A 26071-nucleotide genomic window follows, 5' to 3' on the forward strand; every position below is an offset into this window, starting at 1 on the left:
CCTTTTCGTGAGAATTAGGGAACATTTTAAATCAATCAGTACCGGGAACGGTGTTCCACGATTAATTACTCAGATGCGTGCACAACATGAGGGTGATGCGTCTGTGTTGCGGTTTGTTGGTTTGGGAAGGGTTCCTTTACCCGAACAGGGAGGGGAACATAATAGGATTCTTTTGAGAAGGGAAGGTACTTGGATTATGCGGGTTAATGTCACGGGTCCTTTAGGGTTAAATGAGAGACTTGATATGTCGGTATTTTTGTGATGTAGTTTTTGTACTTATTCATGTAACTTATATTTTTGTTTATACACATGTTGTCTCTTTCAAGTAATTTTTAATTTTATGTTTTACCATGATGTTTTAATTGGAAAGTAGGATTTGGTGATGACGCTGTTGGAGGGGTGGTAACCAGATATCGCTAAAAGGACTCCTCCTGCCCACAGTGTGCATCAAGACCCATGGAAGTGCAGCAGCGCGAAACGGCCGTCGTCTTGTGGAATCACGTTTCTCTCTGACTATTCCTGCTTCAGACTATATGTCACAATAAAGACTGGATTTTAAGCGGATGGTGAGTGCTCGCTTTTTCTAAGACTGATATGTTAATAAAGAATTGTTTGTTTATTTTTGTTAAGCACTTTCTAACCTTGGACCTTTCTTGAGTTTGATTTTATTATGTAATACGGAGTGTAGTCTTCAGGTGAAAGGCATTTGGACTCAAATGTAAGGATTATTTATCCATTATTTATTTCTATGGTATGCACTGACTTTCCCCAACTCTCTCTGGATCCTGAATGTCTCTGTATATTGCATTGATTTTCTTTGGTATGCAATGACTTTCCCCAACTCTCCCTGGATGCTGAATGTCTCTGTATATTGCATTGATTTTCTATGGTATGCACTGACTTTCCCCAACTCTCCCTGGATCCTTAATGTCTCTGTATATTGCATTGATTTTCGATGGTATGCACTGACTTTCCCCAACTCTCCCTGGATCCGGAATGTCTCTGCATATTGAATTGATTTTCTATGGTAAGCACTGCTCACCCTTCACTTTGGATCCATAATGTATTTCACTTTTTTTGGTGTCTTCCATGCACACTTCTGAGCTGTCAGTCTAACCCCTCTCCCCCTTTTATGACCTTTTGTTTAACTCTGAACATGTATTTTGGCCACACACCCACATCCACTGCTGAGTCCTCTTAGTAGCACATATATTCAAATCCAGGAGTCTGATCCAAACGTAGTCTGATCCATGCATCTTTCAAATTGCATCTTTCAAATTACATATTTTTAATTACTTTGAATTAGACTGAATTGGACTGGAATTGACTGGAAGGTAACAGAATACCAAACCACTAAAATGTTTCGGTTTCTTTTCTCTTTCACCCCGATACTACTTTGCTTCTTACAATCTCCTGCAATCCCTCCACCTAGTAAATAACTACTCATTTCTCCCTCAATACTCCCCAGCCATCTCACCTTCTCAGAACTGTTCCTCCACATACAATCCTTTTTCTCCAGACACACATGGTCCCATCATGTCCTAGCCTGCTCCCACCTTCTAACGCTCTGTCTGCTACTCCTCATCTCTGGTGACGTATCCCCAAATCCCGACCCTCCTCAACACATCCCCACACTCATTTCTAACCCTCTGCACGTTTTCCAAACCATGATAACCACATACCCATTCATCCAGCCCCCACTCCCCCACTCCCCTTACCTGGAGCAATATGGAACGCATGCTCTGTCTGCAACAAACTGCCATTTATCCATGACCTCTTCATCACCAACAAACTATCCTTCCTTGGCACTACTGAAACCTGGCACACCCTCTCTGACTCAGCCTCTCCAGCTGCACTTTCCTATGGCGGATTCCACCTCTCTCACACCCCTCACCCCAGCAACAAATGTGGTGGAGGAGTTGGTTTGCTCCTGTCCGACTCCTGCTACATTACTCCAATCCCAGTACCACCCTCCACTACTCTTCCCTCGTTTGAGGTGCACTCCGTCCGCATCTATTCCCCCTCCAACCTCCAGCTGGCTGTCATCTACCGCCCCCCAGAACTAGCCATCTCCACCTTTCTCGACCACCTCACCACCTGGCTCCTTAATTTCCTCTCTGCTGACATCCCCACTATCATCATGGGTGACTTCAATATCCCCATTGACACTTCCACCTCAGCTGCCACTAAACTTTTATCACTGACTGCCTCCTTTGGCCTCACTCATTGGTCCTCTGAGGCCCTTCACAAAGATGGCCACATGCTGGACCTCATCTTCACCCACCTCTGCTCCCTTCTAATCTCACCAACTCACCCCTCCCCCTGTCTGACCACAGCCTACTGACATTCTCTTCCCTCTCCTCTCCTAGTGTGCAACCCCCACTCCATAAACTCACTCTCCCTCGCAGAAATCTCAAACACCTCAATTTACAATAACTCTCTGAGTCCCTTCTCCCTTACAGACATAGCCTTCCTTCATGACACAGATGCTGCTGCCACTTTTTAGAACACCACAATAATAGCAACACTCGATTTGGCCGCCCCACTCATGCATAGAAAAACTCATACAAGCAACAGGCAGCCCTGGCTGACCAGCCTGACCAAAGAACTGAGACGGGCTTCCAGGATCGCTGAGCGGAGATGGAAGCGATCCCACTCTGCCGACCACTTCAGTGCATAAAAGCACTCCCTCGCCAGCTTCAAGTCCACACTCACTGCTGCAAAACAAACTTACCTCTCATCTCTCATATCCTCCCTGTCTCACAACCCTAAACAGCTTTTCAACACTTTCAATTCTCTACTCCATCCCATCACACACCCTCCTTCCCCTCTCATTTCTGCTGAAGACTTTGCTTCTTTCTTTAAACAGAAGATTGATACGATCAGAGAAAGCTTTGACCCACAGTGCCCAATGCCCCTCTTAGCTGCTCAACCCTGTTCCTCCAAAACCAGCTTCTCCACCATGGCAGAAGATCAGCTCTCCACCCTCCTGTCAAGATCACACCTCACCACTTGCATGGTTGACCCACTCCCATCCCACCTCATCCCTAACCTTGCCATGGTCTTCATCCCAACCCTAACACACCTCTTCAACCTCTAACTCACAACAGGTGTCTTCCCCTCAACCTTCAAACATGCCAAGATCACCCCCATCCTCAAAAAGCCCTCCCTCGACCCATCCTATGTGTCTAGCTATCGCCCAATACCTCTTCTCCCTTATGCCTCAAAATTGCTGGAACAACATGTCCATCTTGAACTATCCTCCCACCTCTCCTCCTGCTCCCTCTTTGACCAGTTACAATCTGGCTTCCGACCCCATCACTTAACTGAAACTGCCCTAACTAAAGTCACCAACAACCTACTAACTCCCAAGAGCAAGCGACACTGTGTCTTCTGCCTTTGACACTGTGGACCACTCCCTTCTGCTACAAATCCTCTCATCTCTTGGCATCACAGACTTGGCCCTATCCTGGATCTCGTCATATCTGACAGACCGAACATTCAGTGTCTCCCTCCCCCACACCATCCCCTCACTCTGCCCCTTGTCTGTTGGTTTTCCACAAGCCTCTGTTCTAGGACCCCTACTCTTCTCCATCTACACCTTCGGCCTGAGACAGCTCATAGAATCCCACGGTATGCAGTATCATGTCTACGCCGATGACATGCAGATCTACCTATCCGGACCTCTCATACATCCGTAAAACTCTCTAGTGTGATGCCGGCCTTAGAAGCTGGACAAGGCTCATACTGCGCCCAGGATTTTGTTAAACCAGGAGGCATTTAAGGTCTACTGTCTAATCTCATAGGTGCCAAAAAGGAACTGCAACTTATCTAAATGTAAAAATGTAAAAAAAAGAACAGCATTAATTATTAGCATTATATTTATGAATATTATATATTCATAAAAAGAGATCACATAATGACCTCTCTACTTGAAGAGGTATCAGGGCTAATAGTATATATTCCTTAACAGGATGTAGATAAAGAAGAAGCACCAGAGGAAGCAATCCAGGCAAAACCTATTTTTGGTCCATTGACTATTCAGCTCAGTTCATGTATATGCAGCTGAAATTTGTAATTAGCGTTACCAATGCAATCATGTTCCTGTAAATTTTGTGCAAAAATGGTGTTTGATTGGAGGTGAATGTGTTCAGAAACTAAGAATGGAAATTTATTTAAGACATATCTAGTAGCTGAAGTGCTTTCCATTGCATTTTGAAGTAATAGTTTGTTTGTTATACCTTTGGGGTTTTTTAAGACCTTGATCTAGTCTATAACCCATCCCACATCTGAGACTGAGTATAAGGAAGTATTACCGAAACCAAAAAATCAGACTTCAGATGCTGGCAGTCCTTCAACAGGAGCAGGTTAATTAGTACATCACAGGACAGAGAGTTCATACTTCTCAAGCAGTTAGAATAGCAGAGGAGCAAGCCTTACAGTATTGGGTAATCTTCCAAAGAAGGGTTTCTACAGCTGCATCCAGGAGAATTCACTGGGAAGATAACTAAAGGTAAATAGCCGGCCCATTGTAATCTAATTATTGCCTTTGTAGTCTACAGGGGTTTTATCATTTTTTTCATCTTTTTGCCATTGCAGTATAAGGCTATGTTCACACGATGCGGTTTTTGCTGCGGATCCGCAGCGGATTTGAAGCTGCGGATCCGCATCCTTTTTCCATGCAGGGTACAGTACAATGTTACCCTATGGAAAAAAAAAACCGCTGTTCCCACGTTCCTTTTTTCCACTGGAAAATCCGCGCTGATTTTCTGCGGAAAAAAAGAAGTACCATGTCAATTCTTTCTGCGGATTCCGCAGCGGGTTTCCACCTGCACCAATAGGAAAATGCAGCTGGAAACCCGCAGTGGAATCCGCAGTAGAAAAAGGACTGAAAACCGCAGTGAAAACCACCGCAGGTTTTGCACTGCGGTTTTCACAAATCAGGACCTGAAAAATCCGCAGCGAAAAAAGGATCGTGTGAACAAGGCCTAAAACTATTGTGTCTTGTCATTGTTTTAGCTTTAGGATTTTCTCTCAAGCAAGTGAACAATCCAGGTAATAATCCTTACATACTGTACACATGAATAAATCAATTTGTTTTGTAGCAGTTTGTTTAAAACCCCTTAATGACCGCCAAAACGTCTTTTAACTGACCTGAGATATAAGAGAATAGCCTCCCCATACAGGTGACAATCCAGCAGCTGTCAGCTGTACACTATAGCTGACAACTTGCTGTATCAGCCACGATCAGTGTTTGCACCATCCAAATCTGTTTAACCACTTAGATGCTGCTGTCAATAGTGACTACATCATTATAAATGGTTAACAGAGTGTGGGGGCTTCCTCTTTATCTAAACTGGTGCCCTCAGATCATGATTTTGTGTTCCTGATGTTTGCCATGGCAATTCACGACCAAATAGCGGCCTTACAGTCTGACAGCTCTAGTAATCTGTTCAGAAGTTAGAGGCATTTAGGTGGTAAAAATACACATTTTCATTTGTCATACCACTTTGCATTGATTCCTGTAAAGCACCTGAAGGGTTAATAAACTACCTGACAGCAGTTTTCAATAGGTCTAGGGGTGCTGTTTTTAAAATGGTATCATGTTTGGGGGTTTCCCAATTTATGGGACCCCTAAAGTCACTTCAAACATGGATAAGTCCCTAAAAAAATAAATTTTGTAAATTTCCTTGAAAAAAATGAAAAATTGCTGCTACATTTTTAAACCTCCTAAAATTCAAATTTAGAAATTTGCTAATTTTTAAACATTTTTCTCATATTTTTTATATTTTTTATAAATGAACACAAAACATATTGACCTAAATTTACCATTATCATAAATTATAATGTGTCACAAAAAAAAATCTCAAAATCACTGGGATTTGTTGAAGCATTGCAGAGTTATTACCACATAAAGTGACACTGGTCAGATTTCAAAAATTTGGCTCCGTCACTAAGGGGTTAAAAGATTTTTTCAGTCTTGAACAATATGTGACAGAGGAAGCCAGCCAGGCAAAACTCATTTTTGGGTCATTGACTGTTTAGCATGATGGCAAAGTCAACACACTATGGTTTAACATCTTCCCTCTGCAGCCAATTTTCCTTTTTACGCTTTTTATCCACTCCCCTTGTTCCTAGAGCCTTAACTTATTTCTTTTTCCCTCTACATAGCTGCTTGTTTTTTACAGCACAAATTGTAGAGCTCAATAAGAAAGTAGATGAGGGCGCTACCAAATAAATCAGGATCAACGTAACCCATATTTAAAAAGCGAGGTATGCCAAAAAAAGGGGGAAAGAAGTAAGCATTTTCATAAAGATCACCGTATAAATTAAGTTATTAAATAATCCATGACGTATAAGCCCCCAAAATCCGCAAGTTATAAGCAGTTATAATGCCATCAGGCAATACCATCCCGTTGTGTCTGTAATAAGGCAACCGCCTGACCTCATCTGCCTGAAGAATAATAATTCATGGAGCACCTAGCAAGATATATTACTGTACTCGTGCGGGAATGCAGGTAGATTGGAACGATGCCATTCATTTTACTATTCAATGTAATTAAAAACAAGGGGAAATTGGGAAAACAATTCAGCCATCGTTTTTTATGTCTTGTTTTTTAAGGCATACATTCTGTGGTAAAAGTTACAGTGATTCATGATTCTCTGAGTCAGTATGATTACAGCTATACCATACTTGTGCAGATTTTCTTTATATTGAAAAGGATACAAAATCTCTGATTTAAAAAAAAAAAAAAAAAAAAAAAAAAAAAAAAGGAGATTTTGTATTGGCGCTTTCTGAGACCCATAACATTTATGGTTTTATATCGATTAAGCTGGGTGAGAGCTTGCTTATTTGCATGAAATAACAGTTTCATTTATGTCATTTCTGCCTATATATAACATTTTGATGTTTTAATTACATTTTTTATGGTTGATTTGTTATAAAAAACACACACTTTTGGTGCTTTGATTTTTCTCGTTACAGCATTGTCAATTAATTTGATATTTTAATCAAACTTTTATTAATGCGGCAATATCAAAATATGTTTTTATATATTTCTTTGTTTTCAATGGCGGAAAAGGAGGATTATTTAAACAAAACATTTTTTAACCCCCTTTCCGACATCGGGCATAATAATATGCCGATGTGAAACACCCTCCCTTTGATGTGGGCTATGGTGCTCAGCCCATATCTTTTCTGGCACATGTCAGCTGTTTTGAACAGCTTATATGTGCCGCTAACAGCCGCGGGAATGTCAGCTGTTTTGAAGAGCTTATATGTGCCGCTAACAGCGATTCTCCCGCGAATGTTAACCCATTAAATGCTGCTGTCAAACTCTGACAGCGGCATTTAACACACGCTTCCAGCTAGCGTGCCGGAAATCCACCCATCAGTGACCCCCCTTTACTTGATCACGACTTGACTTGACGTCACCGATGGGTTGGCATGACAACTAGAGTGTCATGTCGGACGCTGTTCAGACCAGGTCGTTCGACAGACAGCGGTAATTCCGCTTTTGACCACTATGTGCTCATTGGCGTCGGCTAGATTTTATCTAGCTGTTCCGGGGTTAATTTACCTGATGCTCGGATTGGAAGCTGGGCCATGCCCATTGCCTTTAAATAGTTCTCCTGGACATTGGGCGTCGCCGATTATAGCTTCTGTCTTGTGCGTTGTTATCTCGGTCTGGAGAGGTGAGCTGGTAGTTGGAGATTTGTTGCTAGTGGTGTATTTTCCTTTGTCTTATTTACTCCTTCCTATATTTGTATTTATTTTGCCCTGCACATTTATAGTGTAATCCTGAGTGACTGCGGCGTGGTGTATATTTTCCGTTATCCTTGTCTGTGCTAACTGTGGGTATTGGTGTATTACCTCTTCACTGGGTGGTGGGCGGAGGTTTCAGCCTAGGGTTGAAACAGGAGACAGGGTGAGGTTCGAGGCCTGGACATGCACACCATCAGTGTAAACTCCAGGTAGAGGGTCAGACAGGATTTCCCTAGTCTAAGGGAAATTGCAGGGGCCCGGGTTATTAGCTCTTGCTCACCTAGTCTCCCCGTGACATTATAATCGGCCCAACAACAAAAAAAAAAAAGAAAAGAGGGGTTTCCTTTTTTTTTTTTTGTTTTGTCATGGATCCCATGACTTCCATAACCCGCCAGTTGGAGGCGCTGTCCCTACAGGTCACTGAGTTGAGGGGGGCAGTACAGCAACAGGGACTAGCAGTATCTAATGTGCAAGCTGGAGCGACAGATAGAGTTGCTGAGCCTAAATTTCCTTTGTCTGAAAAATTTGCTTTGGAACGCAGTAAATGTGTTTCTTTTCGTGAAGCTTGCAAACTATATTTCCGTATGCGCCCGGTAATGAGGCTCAGCGTGTGGGCCTGGTGTTGTCATTGTTAAGCGGGGATCCCCAAGCATGGGCGTTTTCTTTGCCATCTGATTCTGCTGCATTTGACTCTGTGGAGTTTTGTTTTCTCTCTTGGAAAAATTTACGATGAACCTGACAGAATGGCTCTAGCAGAATCTAAGATACGCACTATTCGCCAGGGGGAGCGAGTTGCAGAGGATTACTGTTCTGAATTTCGTCGCTGGGCAATTGATACACAATGGAATGATCCAGCATTGCGGAGTCAGTTTATTCATGGGATTTCTGGAAGGGTTAAAAAAGCCCTTCTGATGTACGAGACTCCTGCTTCTCTAGATTCCGCTATGAGTCTGGTTGTCCGCATTGATCGCCGTTTGCGTCAGGGGGAGTGTAGCGCCCCCATTGCCGCAGGGCCAAGGCCTCTTTACTGAAGGCTTCTGGGTCCTCAGTCCGGAATACGGTTAGCCGGGCTGCGCAAGTCCGGCCGGTCCGATGGCACCTCCAGAGTTCCCTTCGCAGGTGGAAATCTGTGCCTTCCTTCTAGCGCTTATGTGTTGTGGTCCTCCCCTGCTGTGCTTACGGGATAGTCCCCACAACTGTTGTGTCTGTTTCTCGTGTTCCCTCACAACTCGATTCTGATGTTCTTCTTCTTCTTCTCGTCCCCCAGATCTTATGGTAGGACGCACCCGTATGACGGGAAGGCTCAGAGCTCTTCCGGGACCCTAGAGTCGCCCCTCTCCACAAGTTGCCCCCTATGTCTGCGTAGGTGATGTAGGTGAGACTGCCAGCCTATAGCTCTCTGCCCTGCCGTTGGTTTGAAGTAATGCTTAGAGCCCTGTACTTCCTCGGCGTTCCGGCCACCGGTTATTTACGCCTCAGTAGGATGTTGCCTCGGTCTAACAGCACGACTCCTACTGGTATTCTCCCTGTTGCGTTGATCTCGTTTATCACTCAGCACAATAAATCTCGCTTCTTGTCCTTTCTTAGGGCACCGCCGCTATGAAGTGCAGGCGCGGTCCCGTAGCTTTCTCTCTGTTTGCCAGGCCTCTGTCAGGATCCCACCCCTGACAGGGACCCTACCGAATCTTCCCCTACAACACCCTCTGCCACAAGGTGTTGCCTGGTTCCAACCCAGTCAGTGTTCTCTCTAACTTCCTGCCTAACCCCCAGTTTTACCAGACTGTGAGGAGTGGCCTAATGAATAGTACCCTTAGCTCCCCCTGGAGGCCAGACTGTGAAATGTATTGGTGTCTGTGATACCTGGTCAGATGAACTCCTTCAGTGCCATCAGACGTACCATAGCCCCCCTTAGCGGCGGAGCCACAGTATTGCAACGACCAGGACTCTGGGGCGCTGCACTCCCCCCCGGTTAAATCCAGTACTCCTGGACTGGGAAGAAAACAACAATACATGTCAGCAAAAAGACATACAATTTTGAAAATGCAAGTACAAGTCAACTTTTTAACAGAGCTTCTCTTTATGGGAGGTGAGGACACTTGAACGTTACAAACATGGTTAAGTACTTTCAATAACAGACTATAAATAACTTCTCTTACCCAACCGGGTATTCTACTAAGTGCAAAATCTTTGAACAATAATTTAACTTTGCCTTTAAGGACGTACTCGCTAAATCCACTAAAGACCTTCTTATATCACATATAAGGCTAATTAACTTTTATGCATTCTCCTACTTTACGTCTGCAGGACCGCCTGTCCTAACTGCTCCAGACCTACTGCCTCTCCTTTCTGTTACAGGACCGCTCCTTTCCGCCCGTGTTATGACCCCAATGGCAGAGGGTCTCAGGAATAAATACCAAGTCTGCAAACACAAAAAACCAGCTCATAGGGCAGTGGTAACTGGGCTGACCATATATCTAATCCTAGCACCACAAATAGAAGTAGCCGGGGAACGTGCCTACGTTGGTTCTAGATGTCTCGCGCCAGCCGGAGAACTAACTAACCCTAGAAGGGAAAAGAAAGACCTTTCTTGCCTCCAGAGAAAAGACCCCAAAAGTTGGATACAAGCCCCCAACAAATAATAACGGTGAGGTAAGAGGAAAAGTCAAACATAAGAATGAGCTAGGTATTTAGCAAAGAGAGGCCCACTAGCTAATAGCAGAATATAGTAAGATGACTTATATGGTCAGCAAAAACCCTATTAAAATATCCACGCTGGATATTCAAGAACCCCCGAACCGTCTAACGGCCGGGGGGAGAACACCAGCCCCCTAGAGCTTCCAGCAAGGTCAGAAATCACATTTAGTACAAGCTGGACAAAAATAGTAGCAAAGCAAGTAACTCAAAAAACAAAGAAGCAAGACTTAGCTTAATTTTGCAAGAGCCAGGACCAGCAGACAGGAGCAACAGAAGGATCTGATTACAACGATGCCAGGCACTGGACTAAGGATCCAGGAAGTTAATATAACGACACCCCTGGACTAACGACCCAGGTGAGTGCCAAACAGAAAAAAGACAATCCCAGAGTCATACCACTAGTGACCACAAGAGGGAGCCAAAAAGTCTAATTCACAACAGTACCCCCCCTTAAGGAGGGGTCACCGAACCCTCACCAAGACCACCAGGGCAATCAGGATGAGCAGCGTGAAAGGCACGAACTAAATCGGCCGCATGCACATCAGAGGCAACCACCCAGGAATTATCCTCCTGACCATAGCCCTTCCACTTGACCTGATACTGAAGCCTCCGCCTGGAGAGAAGAGAATCCAAGATCTTCTCCACCACGTACTCCAACTCGCCCTCAACCAACACCGGAGCAGGAGGCTCAACAGAAGGAACCACAGGTACAACGTACCGCCGCAACAAAGACCTATGGAACACGTTGTGAATGGCAAACGACACAGGAAGATCCAAGCGAAAGGACACAGGATTAAGGATTTCCAATATCTTGTAAGGACCGATGAAGCGAGGCTTAAATTTAGGAGAGGAGACCTTCATAGGAACAAATCGAGAAGACAGCCATACCAAATCCCCAACACGAAGTCGGGGACCCACACCGCGGCGGCAGTTGGCAAAACGCTGAGCCTTCTCTTGTGACAACTTTAAGTTGTCCACCACATGATTCCAGATCTGCTGCAACTTATCCACCACAGAATCTATCCCAGGACAGTCAGAAGGCTCCACATGTCCCGAGGAAAAACGAGGATGGAAACCAGAGTTGCAGAAAAATGGCGAAACCAATGTAGCGGAACTAGCCCGATTATTAAGGGCAAACTCAGCCAACGGCAAGAAGGTCACCCAATCATCCTGATCCGCAGAAACAAAACACCTCAAATAAGCCTCCAGAGTCTGATTAGTTCGCTCCGTTTGTCCATTAGTCTGAGGATGAAAGGCAGACGAAAACGACAACTCAATGCCCATCCTAGCACAAAAGGATCGCCAGAACCTGGAAACAAACTGGGATCCTCTGTCAGACACAATATTCTCAGGAATGCCGTGTAAACAAACCACATTCTGAAAGAACACAGGAACCAGATCGGAAGAGGAAGGCAGCTTAGGCAAAGGTACCAAATGGACCATCTTAGAAAAGCGATCACATACCACCCAGATGACAGACATGCCCTGAGACACCGGGAGATCTGAAATGAAATCCATGGAAATGTGTGTCCAAGGCCTCTTCGGGACAGGCAAGGGCAAGAGCAACCTGCTGGCACGCGAACAGCAATGCTTAGCTCGAGCACAAGTCCCACAGGACTGCACAAACGACCGCACATCCCGTGACAAGGAAGGCCACCAAAAGGACCTAGCCACCAGATCTCTGGTGCCAAAAATTCCCGGATGCCCTGCCAACACCGAGGAATGAACCTCGGAAATGACTCTGCTGGTCCACTTATCAGGAACAAACAGTCTGTCAGGTGGACAAGAGTCAGGTCTACCAGCCTGAAATCTCTGCAACACACGTCGCAAATCCGGAGAAATGGCTGACAAGATAACTCCCTCTTTAAGAATACCAACTGTTTCTGCGACTCCCGGAGAGTCAGGCACAAAGCTCCTTGAAAGAGCATCAGCCTTCACATTCTTTGAACCTGGTAAATATGAGACCACAAAGTCAAAACGGGAGAAAAACAATGACCAGCGGGCCTGTCTAGGATTCAGGCGTTTAGCAGACTCGAGATACATCAAATTTTTGTGATCAGTCAAGACCACCACACGATGCTTAGCACCCTCGAGCCAATGACGCCACTCCTCAAATGCCCACTTCATGGCCAACAACTCCCGATTGCCAACATCATAATTCCGCTCAGCAGGCGAAAACTTCCTAGAGAAAAAGGCACAAGGTCTCATCACAGAGCAACCAGGGCCTCTCTGCGACAAAACGGCCCCTGCCCCAATCTCAGAAGCATCCACTTCAACCTGAAAGGGAAGTGAGACATCAGGCTGGCACAAAACAGGCGCCGAAGTAAACCGGCGCTTCAACTCCTGGAAAGCCTCCACGGCTGCAGGAGCCCAGTTAGCAACATCAGAACCTTTCTTGGTCATATCCGTCAAAGGTTTAGCAATGCTAGAAAAATTAGCAATAAAACGACGGTAGAAGTTAGCAAAACCCAAGAACTTCTGAAGACTCTTAACTGACGTGGGTTGAGTCCAATCATGAATAGCACGGACCTTGACTGGGTCCATCTCCACCGCAGAAGGGGAAAAAATAAACCCCAAAAAGGGAACCTTCTGTACTCCAAAGAGACACTTTGAGCCCTTAACAAATAAAGCATTCTCACGCAAAACCTGAAACACCATCCTGACCTGCTCTACATGCAAGTCCCAGTCATCAGAAAAAAACAGAATATCATCCAGATAAACGATCATAAATTTATCCAGATACTTCCGGAAAATATCATGCATAAAGGACTGAAACACTGAAGGAGCATTAGAGAGCCCAAAAGGCATCACCAAGTACTCAAAATGACCTTCGGGCGTATTAAACGCGGTTTTCCATTCATCTCCTCGCTTAATGCACACAAGGTTGTACGCACCACGAAGATCTATCTTGGTGAACCACTTGGCACCTTTAATTCGGGCAAACAAGTCTGAGAACAGAGGCAAAGGATACTGAAATTTAACAGTGATTTTATTCAAAAGCCGATAGTCAATACAAGGTCTCAAAGATCCGTCCTTCTTGGCCACAAAAAAGAATCCCGCACCAAGAGGGGAAGAGGAAGGACGGATATGCCCCTTCTCCAGAGATTCCTTGATATACGAACGCATTGCGGTATGCTCAGGTACAGACAGATTAAATAGTCTTCCCTTAGGAAATTTGCTACCTGGAATCAAATCTATGGCACAGTCATAGTCCCTATGAGGAGGCAGAACACTGGACCTGGACTCGCTGAACACATCCTGATAATCAGACAAATACTCAGGAACTTCCGAAGGAGTAGAGGAAGCAATAGACACCGGCGGGGAATCACCATGAATACCCTGACAGCCCCAACTTGACACAGACATTGCCTTCCAATCCAAGACTGGATTATGAGTCTGTAACCATGGCAACCCCAAAACGACCAAATCATGCATTTTATGCAGAACAAGAAAACGAATCACCTCCCGATGTTCAGGAGTCATGCACATGGTTACCTGTGTCCAAAACTGCGGTTTATTTTCCGCCAATGGCGTAGCATCAATACCCCTCAGAGGGATAGGATTAACCAACGGCTCAAGAACAAAACCACAGCGCTTGGCAAATGACAGATCCATAAGACTCAGGGCAGCACCTGAATCCACAAACGCCATAACAGGGTAGGAGGACAATGAGCAAATTAAAGTCACAGACAAAATAAATTTAGGTTGCAAATTACCAATGGCGACAGGACTAACAACCCTTGTTAGGCGTTTAGAGCATGCTGATATAACATGTGTAGAATCACCACAGTAAAAACACAACCCATTCTGATGTCTATGATTTTTCCGCTCATTTCTGGTCTGAATTCTATCACATTGCATCAAATCAGGTGTTTGTTTAGACAACACCACCAGAGGATTAGCGGTTTTGCGCTCCCGCAAACACCGGTCAAGTTGAATAGCCAGCGCCATGGAATCATTCAGACTTGTAGGAATGGAGAAACCCACCATCACATTCTTAATGGCTTCAGAAAGGCCATTTCTGAAGTTTGCGGCCAGAGCACACTCATTCCACTGAGTAAGCACGGACCATTTCCGAAATTTTTGGCAATACACTTCAGCTTCATCCTGGCCCTGAAAAATAGCCAGCAAGGCTTTTTCTGCCTGAACCTCAAGATTGGGTTCCTCGTAAAGCAATCCGAGCGCCAGAAAAAACGCATCAATATTTGCCAATGCCGGATCTCCTGGCGCTAGCGAGAAGGCCCAATCCTGAGGGTCGCCCCGTAAAAAAGAGATAACAATTTTAACTTGCTGAACTGAGTCTCCAGATGAACGGGGTCTCAGGGATAGAAACAATTTACAATTATCCCTGAAATTCCTAAACTTAAATCGGTCTCCAGAAAACAGTTCAGGAATAGGTATTTTAGGTTCAGACATAGGACTACTGGTAACAAAATCTTGTATGCTTTGCACACGAGCAGCAAGCTGGTCCACACTTGTAATCAAGGTCTGGACATTCATGTCTGCAGCAAGCTCAAGCCACTCAGAGGTAAAGGGGAGGAAGAGAGGGAAAAAAAAAATTCAGAATTTCCTTTCTTATATCCCACTTCTGCAATGCATTAAACATTCAATGTAGGCCTGGCATACTGTTATGACCCCAATGGCAGAGGGTCTCAGGAATAAATACCAAGTCTGCAAACACAAAAAACCAGCTCATAGGGCAGTGGTAACTGGGCTGACCATATATCTAATCCTAGCACCACAAATAGAAGTAGCCGGGGAACGTGCCTACGTTGGTTCTAGACGTCTCGCGCCAGCCGGAGAACTAACTAACCCTAGAAGGGAAAAGAAAGACCTTTCTTGCCTCCAGAGAAAAGACCCCAAAAGTTGGATACAAGCCCCCAACAAATAATAACGGTGAGGTAAGAGGAAAAGTCAAACATAAGAATGAGCTAGGTATTTAGCAAAGAGAGGCCCACTAGCTAATAGCAGAATATAGTAAGATGACTTATAAGGTCAGCAAAAACCCTATTAAAATATCCATGCTGGATATTCAAGAACCCCCGAACCGTCTAACGGCCGGGGGGAGAACACCAGCCCCCTAGAGCTTCCAGCAAGGTCAGAAATCACATTTAGTACAAGCTGGACAAAAATAGTAGCAAAGCAAGTAACTCAAAAAACAAAGAAGCAAGACTTAGCTTAATTTTGCAAGAGCCAGGACCAGCAGACAGGAGCAACAGAAGGATCTGATTACAACGATGCCAGGCACTGGACTAAGGATCCAGGAAGTTAATATAGCGACACCCCTGGACTAACGACCCAGGTGAGTGCCAAACAGAAAAAAGACAATCCCAGAGTCATACCACTAGTGACCACAAGAGGGAGCCAAAAAGTCTAATTCACAACAGCCCGAGCCTACTGCCCTTCCACTACTATACACAGTATAGAACATATTTTTCTTTCAGTTCAAGATCACTGAGCCATCCCTATATGGCTCCTAAGAGGACTCACCACTAACCCCTACGGGTTCACTTCCTGTCCTCATTCTTCTATTAACATTATTGAACATTTCTTACAATCAACTAGTTAGTTACATTTAACTTTCACATATCAACATCATCAATACTTTCTTTTCAAGACATTATTGACATTCAACCATCCCAAGGCAACACCGTTCATAAGTGCAGGATGTGAACATCCCCTTTAAGAGGGGACCAAGTCTCTATGAAGTAGTGCAACTTCTCAAGCCGCAAGTCCGTATGCAGCAAGGACTCCAGTGCAAGTTCCAAGAACTGTATCTTCGCAAAGAGTCCGTCTTTTATGTAAAACCAGTAGAGAGCACCTTTAAGAAGGTGCAAACTATATACAAGGAGTTTGTATCATGCATTGTTCATGATTCAGCAATTCTTTGATAACTTGTGCAAAACGTAGAAAACAAACAAAAACAATAGGGATCCCGGGTCAACAAAGGGATCCCTTTAAGAGTTAACCTTGGACGGGTTTTAGCAGCAAAAAGCAGGGAAACAAACAGTTAACTATTTACATGTTCAGGTTTCCGAGGTTTAGTTGGACGGCTTCCAGGGCTGCACCTGGCACTTAACCCTTCTTGGCCTGGGAAAAGTGAGGTCCAGGGTTACACCCAGTGCTGGACAAACGCCATTAATCCGTCTTTCATGTACGGTTAAATCATATGCAGCGATGGAGGTCTGCGCAGCTTGAGTATGGGCATTTACTGCAGCAGAGGTAGCGGCTGCTGCAAGATCAGTCACTGGAACGGAGTCAGCAGCTGTGGCACTAGCAGTCACTGGAGTGGTGTCGGTCATCAGGGCAGGGTCGTCCTTCATACCTGCTTCAGATGCGGTCCCTCCGGTGCCGGTCTGCTCCGTCTCCACTGGTGTCTGGAACGCTGGTTGCAGGGCCTTGCGCTGCGGCGTCGTCATCTCCGTTTGCAGCATTTCGCTTTCCGGCAGAGCCTTGCTTTCTGGCTTCGGAGCGCTGGAACTTCTTTCTTGCTCCAGACCAGACGAGGCTGCCGACAGACGTCTGGTGAGGCTCCTGATGAAGGTCTTCTTCCACCCGGCCTCAGTGCTCAGCTGCGTCTGCAGGAGTTGGTGGATCTGCTCGTCCGCTCCGGTCTGCAGGAGGTCAGCGTCAACTGTGGAGGACTGGCTGCGGTGCCTCTCTGGGTAGCTGGGGGAGTCCTCGGCTCTGACCCCACGCTCCGGCTCCGGGCGGCTGGCCATGGCGTCCTCCATGTCACTGACTTCTTCTTCCTGATCCTTTTACCGCTCTCTCCTTCGTGGGCGGCTTCGTTTTCGTTGTCTCCGCCCTCCATTGAGGATTAGGAGGCGGATCTCGGCTGCTGACGGACACGTCCTCACGGTGCAGAAATATTTAGACTGGGCGGCCATTGTCTTTCGCGCTCTCCAGCTCGTCTACGCCCACTCCATGCCCCTCTTCTTCTCCTGCGCTCTCTTCAGCGCTGTAATGGCGGCGGATTTTGGCGGCAAGTGGCACAGCACAGTCTTTGCAATAAGTCACAGTCCAAGTATAATAAATCACAGTTCCAAGGCACACATGACCCGATTCTTCAGGCTTAAGTAGATACTGTTCGTGACGCCAAGTTGTAGCGCCCCCACTGCCGCAGGGCCGAGGGGTACCCAGTACCGGGCCTCTGGGTCTCTGCTCTGGGGTTGTCACGGTGGCTAGACCCGGTCCGTGACCCTGCTGAGGGGCGTACAGTGATAGATGTGGATGGTGGTGGTGGTGCGGTGCAGTAAATAACGAGGACACCAGGTTGCAGTCTCTTTACCTCTTTACTGAAGGCTTCTGGGTCCTCAGTCCGGAATACGGTTAGCCGGGCTGCGCAAGTCCGGCCGGTCCGATGGCACCTCCAGAGTTCCCTTCGCAGGTGGAAATCTGTGCCTTCCTTCTAGCGCTTATGTGTTGTGGTCCTCCCCTGCTGTGCTTACGGGATAGTCCCCACAACTGTTGTGTCTGTTTCTCGTGTTCCCTCACAACTCGATTCTGATGTTCTTCTTCTTCTTCTCGTCCCCCAGATCTTATGGTAGGACGCACCCGTATGACGGGAAGGCTCGGAGCTCTACCGGGACCCTAGAGTCGCCCCTCTCCACAAGTTGCCCCCTATGTCTGCGTAGGTGATGTAGGTGAGACAGCCAGCCTATAGCTCTCTGCCCTGCCGTTGGTTTGAAGTAATGCTTAGAGCCCTGTACTTCCTCGGCGTTCCGGCCACCGGTTATTTACGCCTCAGTAGGATGTTGCCTCGGTCTAACAGCACGACTCCTACTGGTATTCTCCCTGTTGCGTTGATCTCATTTCTCACTCAGCACAATAAATCTCGCTTCTTGTCCTTTCTTAGGGCACCGCCGCTATGAAGTGCAGGTGCGGTCCCGTAGCTTTCTCTCTGTTTGCCAGGCCTCTGTCAGGATCCCACCCCTGACAGGGACCCTACCGAATCTTCCCCTACAACACCCTCTGCCACAAGGCAGCGTTCTCTCTAACTTCCTGCCTAACCCCCAGTTTTACCAGACTGTGAGGAGTGGCCTAATGAATAGTACCCTTAGCTCCCCCTGGAGGCCAGACTGTGAAATGTATTGGTGTCTGTGATACCTGGTCAGATGAACTCCTTCAGTGCCATCAGACGTACCATAGCCCCCCTTAGCGGCGGAGCCACAGTACTGCAACGACCAGGACTCTGGGGCGCTGCAGGAGCATGAGACACCGCCTATGGGAGAGGGTTTAGGTTCACGTGAGGTTGCTGCAGGTGAGCCCACAGAGCCTATGCAAATCGCAGGGGTGTCACATGTGAAGCGTCGAGCCCCTGAGCTCAGGAAGCAGGGAGCCTGTTTTTACTGCGGTAAAACTGGTCATTTTATTAACATCTGTCCTCTGCTGTCTAAGAAAAACGCAACGGCGGAAAACTTCTAAGCTCAGAGGGTGTGGGGGAGACCAATCTGAGCTTATGTATATCCTCCATGGTGGTTTCTCAATGCATGCTCCCTGCTAAGGTTTTTATCGCTGGCAGTGAGCTACCAATTACTGTTTTTGTGTATAGTGGTTCTGCCACAAATCTCTTTGATGAGGAGTTTGCGCGCACAGCAGGTTTTAGGATTGAAAAGCTGCCTCATCCTATCCGCGTGGTCACCATCAATGCTGCTCCTCTCTCTCAGGGGGAGATTACTGAATTTGTGGCCGAGGTGAAACTCCACATTGGGGTTCTACATTCCGAGCGGGTTACATGTAAGGTGCTCAGGAATCTTCCTGCTCAGGTGGTTTTGGGTTTTCTTTGGTTGTCTATGCACAACCCGGTAATTGACTGGAAAACTCAGGACATAATTCAGTGGAGCGAGTTCTGCCAGGAGAATTGCCTGGCCACATGTGTGGCTGCTGTGACTTCAAGCGTTCCGGAGTCACTTCTGGATTTTGTGGATGTGTTCTCTGAGAAGGGTTGTTCAGAGTTGCCGCCACATCGTCCCTATGACTGTTCTATCAGGTTTAAACCAGGGGCCAAATTGCCTAAAACAAGGATGTTTAACATCTCCGGTCCGGAGAGACAAGGGTTAAAAGATTACATTGCTGAAAGTTTGAGCAAAGGTCACATCAGGCCGTCATCCTCGCCTGTGGCAGCAGGGTTCTTCTTCGTGGAGAAGAAAGATGGCGGATTACGCCCGTGTTTGGATTTCAGGGAGTTGAACCAGATTACGGTTCGTGATCCATACCCTATGCCACTGATACCAGATTTGTTTAACCAGGTGGCAGGTGCTAAGTGGTTTACCAAGCTTGACCTCAGGGGGGCGTACAACCTCATAAGAGTCCGTCAAGGTGATGAGTGGAAGACGGCTTTTAATACCCCTGAGGGTCATTTTGAAAATTTGGTGATGCCATTTGGGTTGACTAACGCACCTGCAGTGTTCCAACATTTCTTAAATGATGTGTTCTCGCATGTTTTGGGGAAATTCGTTATCGTGTACCTAGATGACATTCTCATATATTCTTGTGACCGTGATGCTCATTTAGATCATGTCAGGCAGGTGTTACAGCTTCTCAGAGAGAATAAGCTGTATGCTAAACTTGAGAAATGTGTATTTTCTGTTCAAGAGTTGCCTTTCTTGGGTTATATTGTGTCTGCTTCTGGTTTTAAAATGGACGCCGCTAAGGTGCAAGCGGTGCTGCATTGGGAACGTCCTGATAACCTGAAAGCACTTCAGCAGTTCCTTGGGTTTTCTAACTACTATAGGAAATTTATCAAGGATTTTTCCATCATTGCTAAACCGCTAACTGACATGACTAAAAAGGGTACCAATTTCTCCGTTTGGCCTGAGGCTGCTGTGCGCGCATTTGAATTTCTTAAGAACAGTTTTGTTTCAGCCCCCATTCTTGTGCAGCCAGACGTATCAAAACCTTTTGTTGTGGAAGTCGATGTGTCTGAAGTTGGTGTGGGGGCGGTACTATCTCAAGGCTCATCTTTGAGTGGTTTGCGTCCCTGCGCCTATTTCTCCAAGAAACTGTCGTCCGCCGAACGTAACTACGATATTGGCAACAGGGAGTTGTTGGCAATTAAGTTGGCCTTTGAGGAATGGCGACACTTCTTGGAGGGGTCGGTACATCAGGTTACTGTTATTACCGATCATAAGAATCTGCTGTATTTGGAGGCTCGCTGGGCATTGTTTTTCACGCGGTTAAATTTTGTTGTCACTTACAGACTGGGGTCTAAAAACACTAAGTCGGATGCTCTGTCCAGGTGTTTTCCGGGGGGAGAACCTCGGGAGGATCCAGTACCCATCCTCCAAAAGGGTGTTGTGGTTTCGGCTCTCACTACCGAGGTTGAGGCTGAGATTGCCGAGGCTCAGGAGGAGGTACCATCTGAGCTTCCCATCAACAAATCTTTTGTACCGCTTCATCTCCGCTTAAAGGTTTTGGCGGAGCATCATGATGCTGTCCTGGCTGGCCACCCAGGGGTTAGAGGTACCTTGGAGTTGGTGTAACGTCGGTTTTGGTGGCCCAAGATCTGACAGGACGTGGTCTCATACGTGTCAGCTTGTACCACGTGCACTAGGGCTAAGACGCCCCGCTCCCGTCCTGTTGGCACACTACTTCCTCTTGAGGTACCTAGTAAGCCATGGACGGAAATCTCCATGGATTTCATCACTGATTTGCCCTCATCAGCTGGGAACACGGTCATCTTGGTGATTGTTGATCGGTTTTCAAAAATGTCGCACTTTGTGTCTTTGCCTTCGTTGCCTAACGCTAAGACTCTGGCTCAGGTATTTGTGCAGGAGGTGGTCAGACTTCATGGGGTTCCGTCTGACATCGTGTCTGATAGGGGGTCTCAGTTTGTGGCAAAATTTTGGAAAGCATTTTGCTCACGGCTGGGGATCAAGTTGTCTCATTCTTCGGCGTTTCATCCTCAGTCAAATGGTCAGACTGAGCATATGAACCAAAATTTGGAACAGTACCTATGCTGCTTTGTCTCTGATAACCAGGAGGAGTGGTCTACCTTTCTTCCTTTGGCTGAGTTTGCCATCAATAATCACCGCCAGGAGTCGTCTGGGGAGTCTCCGTTTTTTTGTGTTTACGGGCTACATCCTCAATTTTGTACTTTGAGTCAGAGGGGCTCCTCCGGCGTTCCGGAGGAGGACCAGTTAGGAGCACAATTGTCATCAGTCTGGAGGAGAGGTAAACAGCGCCTGTTGAGTGTGGTTGCTAGGTACAAACGTGTGGCTGACAGTAGGCGTGTGCCAGGTCCGGACCTGAGTGAGGATGATTGGGTGTGGTTATCCACAAAAAACATAAAACTCAAAATACCATCCCTTAAATTGGGTCCACGGTTTATTGGTCCATTTAGGGTCACCGCCGTCATTAACCCAGTAGCGTACCGATTGGAGCTCCCTACGGTGTATAAGATACACAACGTGTTCCACAGGTCTCTTCTAAAGAAGGTGGTGGGTTCTGTGGACGCGGTGCCTATGCCACCTCCAGTCTTGGTGGATGGTAATTTGGAATTTGAGTCTCCAAGGTGGTTGACTCTCGTGTAGTGCGCCGCACTTTACAGTACTTGGTACACTGGCGTGGTTATGGGCCTGAGGAGAGGTCCTGGGTACCAGCCTCGGACATTCATGCGGATCGGCTGGTCACGTTTTTTCATCGTCGCCATCCAGACAAGCCGGGTCCTATAAGCCGTGAGGGCCCTGGGGTCCCTCGTAGAAGGCGGGGTACTGTCATGTCGGACACTGTTCAGACCAGGTCGTTCGACAGACAGTGGTAATTCCGCTTTTGACCACTATGTGCTCATTGGCGTCGGCTAGATTTTATCTAGCTGTTCCGGGGTTAATTTACCTGATGCTCGGATTGGAAGCTGGGCCATGCCCATTGCCTTTAAATAGTTCTCCTGGACATTGGGCGTCGCCGATTATAGCTTCTGTCTTGTGCGTTGTTATCTCGGTCTGGAGTGGTGAGCTGGTAGTTGGAGATTCGTTGCTGGTGGTGTATTTTCCTTTGTCTTATTTACTCCTTCCAATATTTGTATTTATTTTGCCCTGCACATTTATAGTGTAATCCTGAGTGACTGCGGCGTGGTGTATATTTTCCGTTATCCTTGTCTGTGCTAACTGTGCGTATTGGTGTATTACCTCTTCACTGGGTGGTGGGCAGAGGTTTCAGCCTAGGGTTGAAACAGGAGACAGGGTGAGGTTCGAGGCCTGGACATGCACACCATCAGTGTAAACTCCAGGTAGAGGGTCAGACAGGATTTCCCTAGTCTGAGGGAAATTGCAGGGGCCCGGGTTATTAGCTCTTGCCCACCTAGTCTCCCCGTGACATAGAGGTCTCCTTCAGACCTCTATGGTTGTCACTGCCGGATTGTTATAAGCCCCTCCCTGTGATCGGCGATCGACCAATCACCGGGCGGCGCTCATAGCAATCTGGCAGTGACAACCATAGAGGCCTGCAGGAGATCGGTGATCGGCCTTCAGTGGGCCCCAACTGCCATAGAAACCCACCAGCGATCCCCAATCATGTCATCGTGCCCTAACAGGAGTCGGCAAGCATAAGCGGCATCGCGCGTTCCATTTAAAGGCCGCAATGAGAGATTGACAGGTGTGTTTAACCTCTTTTGACATCAGCTGTTGGTGGGGCATTTTTGATGGCAACATATTTTTATGAAAAGGGTATCATAGAGGGTGGCAAAATTAAGAAGCTTTTATAGGAGCACAATTATGGTGTACGTGCCGTAATGCATGTCCCTCTCCGTGTCTTTAGAAGTTGGGACATATGTCTTTCTATAACTCCATCTGTTTTGCCAAAAAAATTATTTTTTTTGGGGGGTGGAGAAGGGGTGCCATGATTTCTATATACGCCCCTGCCTGCTGCAATGAAGATATAATGCATGTGCCCTAATCTAATTAATAGGACACATGAAGGTTACCAAGTGAGTGATAGTTATCTGCCTAAGTAAATATCTCATTAATGGCTCCCAATTGTCAAGGATCCAGAGGGACTGTTCCGATTTGGGGAAGCTGCCCAATGAGGTCAAGTCTGTTTCCCGACTTCCACTATGCAATGTCTTCTGTCCTGCCGTTTTCATTGCTCCATAGCTCCTCCTCATGGGGTCAAGAGTGGGGTCAGGCATCTCTGCTCTCTACATATTTACATTCAAATTAGTTAACAATTCTTCACTTTTCTTTTGATCCGGTCTCAACTGCATTCGAACACTCAACCTGTATCAGTGTAGGCAGTAGCATGAGGCACAGTGAGCACCAACAGACAAGGGAACATTTTCTCTACTTGAATGTGCATTGGTAGGCTCTGAGATTACAAGCAGATTACCGTATACTCGTGCCTAGTGATACATCTCTATGTACCAGTGCAATTCTATGTCTCCGTATTCTAAAGGAAAAAAGTCAAAGATTTTTCTTCCTATAAAATTACTAAAAAAAATAATAAAATAATGAAAAACAATTACAATAATGACATTTTTAATGCACTTTTTGAAAGAACTAATAAACATCACAAATCAAAAAATAGCGTGGACATATTTGGTGTCCCTGTAAGTAGCAACCCGTGCAATAAAGATTATTTATGGAGATGATTTATGGTGATGAATAAATGGCGTAAAAAATATGATTGTTTTTTTTTTCCTTCACTAAACCTATACAAATTTAATACAAATGTTACACTGGGGCTGCATTCATTTTTTTTGCTGCTGCTTTTTATCTGCATGTGTCCACACCACACTATGCACAACAGTTGTCTCTGTTTATTGCAGTTTTGCTGCATTTTTTAAGTCTTTTGCCCGATATTTGATGCATTTTTTTGGTAAAGATTTGAAACATTTTAATAGTACAGAAAAGCTTTGATTCTGCACTTAAAAGCGCAACAACATTTTTTTTACATGTGTTTTTTTCAGGCTTCATATAGAAGCCTATAGAGAAAAAAGCACCAAAACAGCACAGACGCCCACTGGACAGGAGTTTTCATGAAATCAAATGGACTTTGCTTGGACATTTAGTCTGTGTTGACATGTAGCGTAAATGCTGTGCTTTTTCTGCTGCGTTTATTTTTGCAGAAATTCTGCATTCTTAACTGACCAAGCAAAGTGGATTTGATTTCATGAAAACTGCTTCCACTGAGCATCTAAGGCCGGAGTCACACTAGCGGAGAGCATTGGATGCGATATGCTAATGACCCTCGGCTTTTGCTCTGCTGCGAGCGTGATCAGAGTGTCCATGCTCTGTGCTCCGATCCTCTCACATGGGAGATCACAGCATCGGTGCGGAGGAGACGGAGAAAGTAATTTCTCCATCTCCCCCGCTTCCGGCATCAGCGTATATCGCTCTGCACTCAGGTTATATCTGACTGCAGGGCGATGTTTCACTTGCACCCATAGACTAAAGGCCCCGTCACACATAGCGATTTACCAACGATCACGACCAGCGATACGACCTGGCCGTGATCGTTGGTAAGTCGTTGTGTGGTCGCTGGGGAGCTGTCACACAGACCGCTCTCTCCAGCGACCAACGATCAGGGGAACGACTTCGGCATCGTTGAAACTGTCTTCAACGATGCCGAAGTCCCCCTGCAGCACCCGGGTAACCAGGGTAAACATCGGGTTACTAAGCGCAGGGCCGCGCTTAGTAACCCGATGTTTACCCTGGTTACCAAAAAAAACAAACAGTACATACTCACCATCTGATGTCCGTCAGGTCCCTTGCCGTCTGCTTCCTGCTCTGACTGAGATCCGGCCGTACATTGAGAGCAGAGCGCAGCGGTGACGTCACTGCCGTGTTGTGCTCTCACTGTACGGCGGCACTCAGTCAGAGCAGGAAGCAGACGGCAAGGGACCTGACGGACATCAGATGGTGAGTATGTACTGTTTGGTTTTTTTTTGGTAACCAGGGTAAACATCGGGTTACTAAGCGCGGCCCTGCGCTTAGTAACCCGATGTTTACCCTGGTTACCAGTGAAGACATCGCTGGATCGGTGTCACACACACCGATTCAGCGATGTCAGCGGGACCTCAACGACCAAAAAAAGGTCCAGGTCATTCCGACACGACCAGCAATCTCGCAGCAGGGGCCGGGTCGCTGGTACGTGTCACACATAGCGAGATCTATCTACTGAGGTCGCTGTTGCGTCACAAAACTTGTGATTCAGCAGCGATCTCGCTAGCGATCTCGCTATGTGAGACGGGGCCTTTATATAGGTGTGAGTGAGCCGAGTCTTGCTGCTATTGTTCTCTCATGCAAATCAGCAAGAGAAAATAATGGCAGATCCGAGCTGCCCCGTAGTATAACACTGGGCAGAGGGCTATCCGATGTTTTATCACATAGCACTCAGTCGTGCTGTACAGTATCGTGACTCCGGCCTAAAGATGCTGCTGCACTGTGCAATTTGGGGGCTTTTTTCTCTATAGGCTTTTATGGGGATCCTGAAAATAACACATGTAAGGCCGTGCTAACACTTGCGAGTGTGATGCGAGAAACTCACGCGAGTCTCTCGCATCAATACCCGGCACTGTCGCCGGCACTCAGGACCAGAGTGTGTGGCTGCATGTATTTCTATGCAGCTGCACGCTCCGATTCCGAGTGCTGGCGGCAGTGCCGGGTATTGACTCGC

At 46.5% G+C, this 26071-nt stretch overlaps 1 protein-coding gene across 1 annotated transcript in view; it reads left to right on the forward strand.

Moving 5' to 3' along the window:
* Window positions 1-545: 545 nt before the first annotated feature.
* Window positions 546-26071, forward strand: part of LOC143782746 (acetylgalactosaminyl-O-glycosyl-glycoprotein beta-1,3-N-acetylglucosaminyltransferase-like) — a 71016-nt gene continuing 45490 nt past the window's right edge. Inside the window, exon 1 of the mRNA XM_077270553.1 lies at window positions 546-566. Within this exon, the coding sequence (XP_077126668.1) occupies window positions 564-566 (3 nt within the window). The 5' untranslated portion in view covers window positions 546-563. The remainder of the gene's footprint in view (window positions 567-26071) is intronic.

The sequence above is a fragment of the Ranitomeya variabilis genome, chromosome 1 (genome assembly GCF_051348905.1).
Source record: "Ranitomeya variabilis isolate aRanVar5 chromosome 1, aRanVar5.hap1, whole genome shotgun sequence".
Lineage (NCBI taxonomy): Eukaryota > Metazoa > Chordata > Amphibia > Anura > Dendrobatidae > Ranitomeya > Ranitomeya variabilis.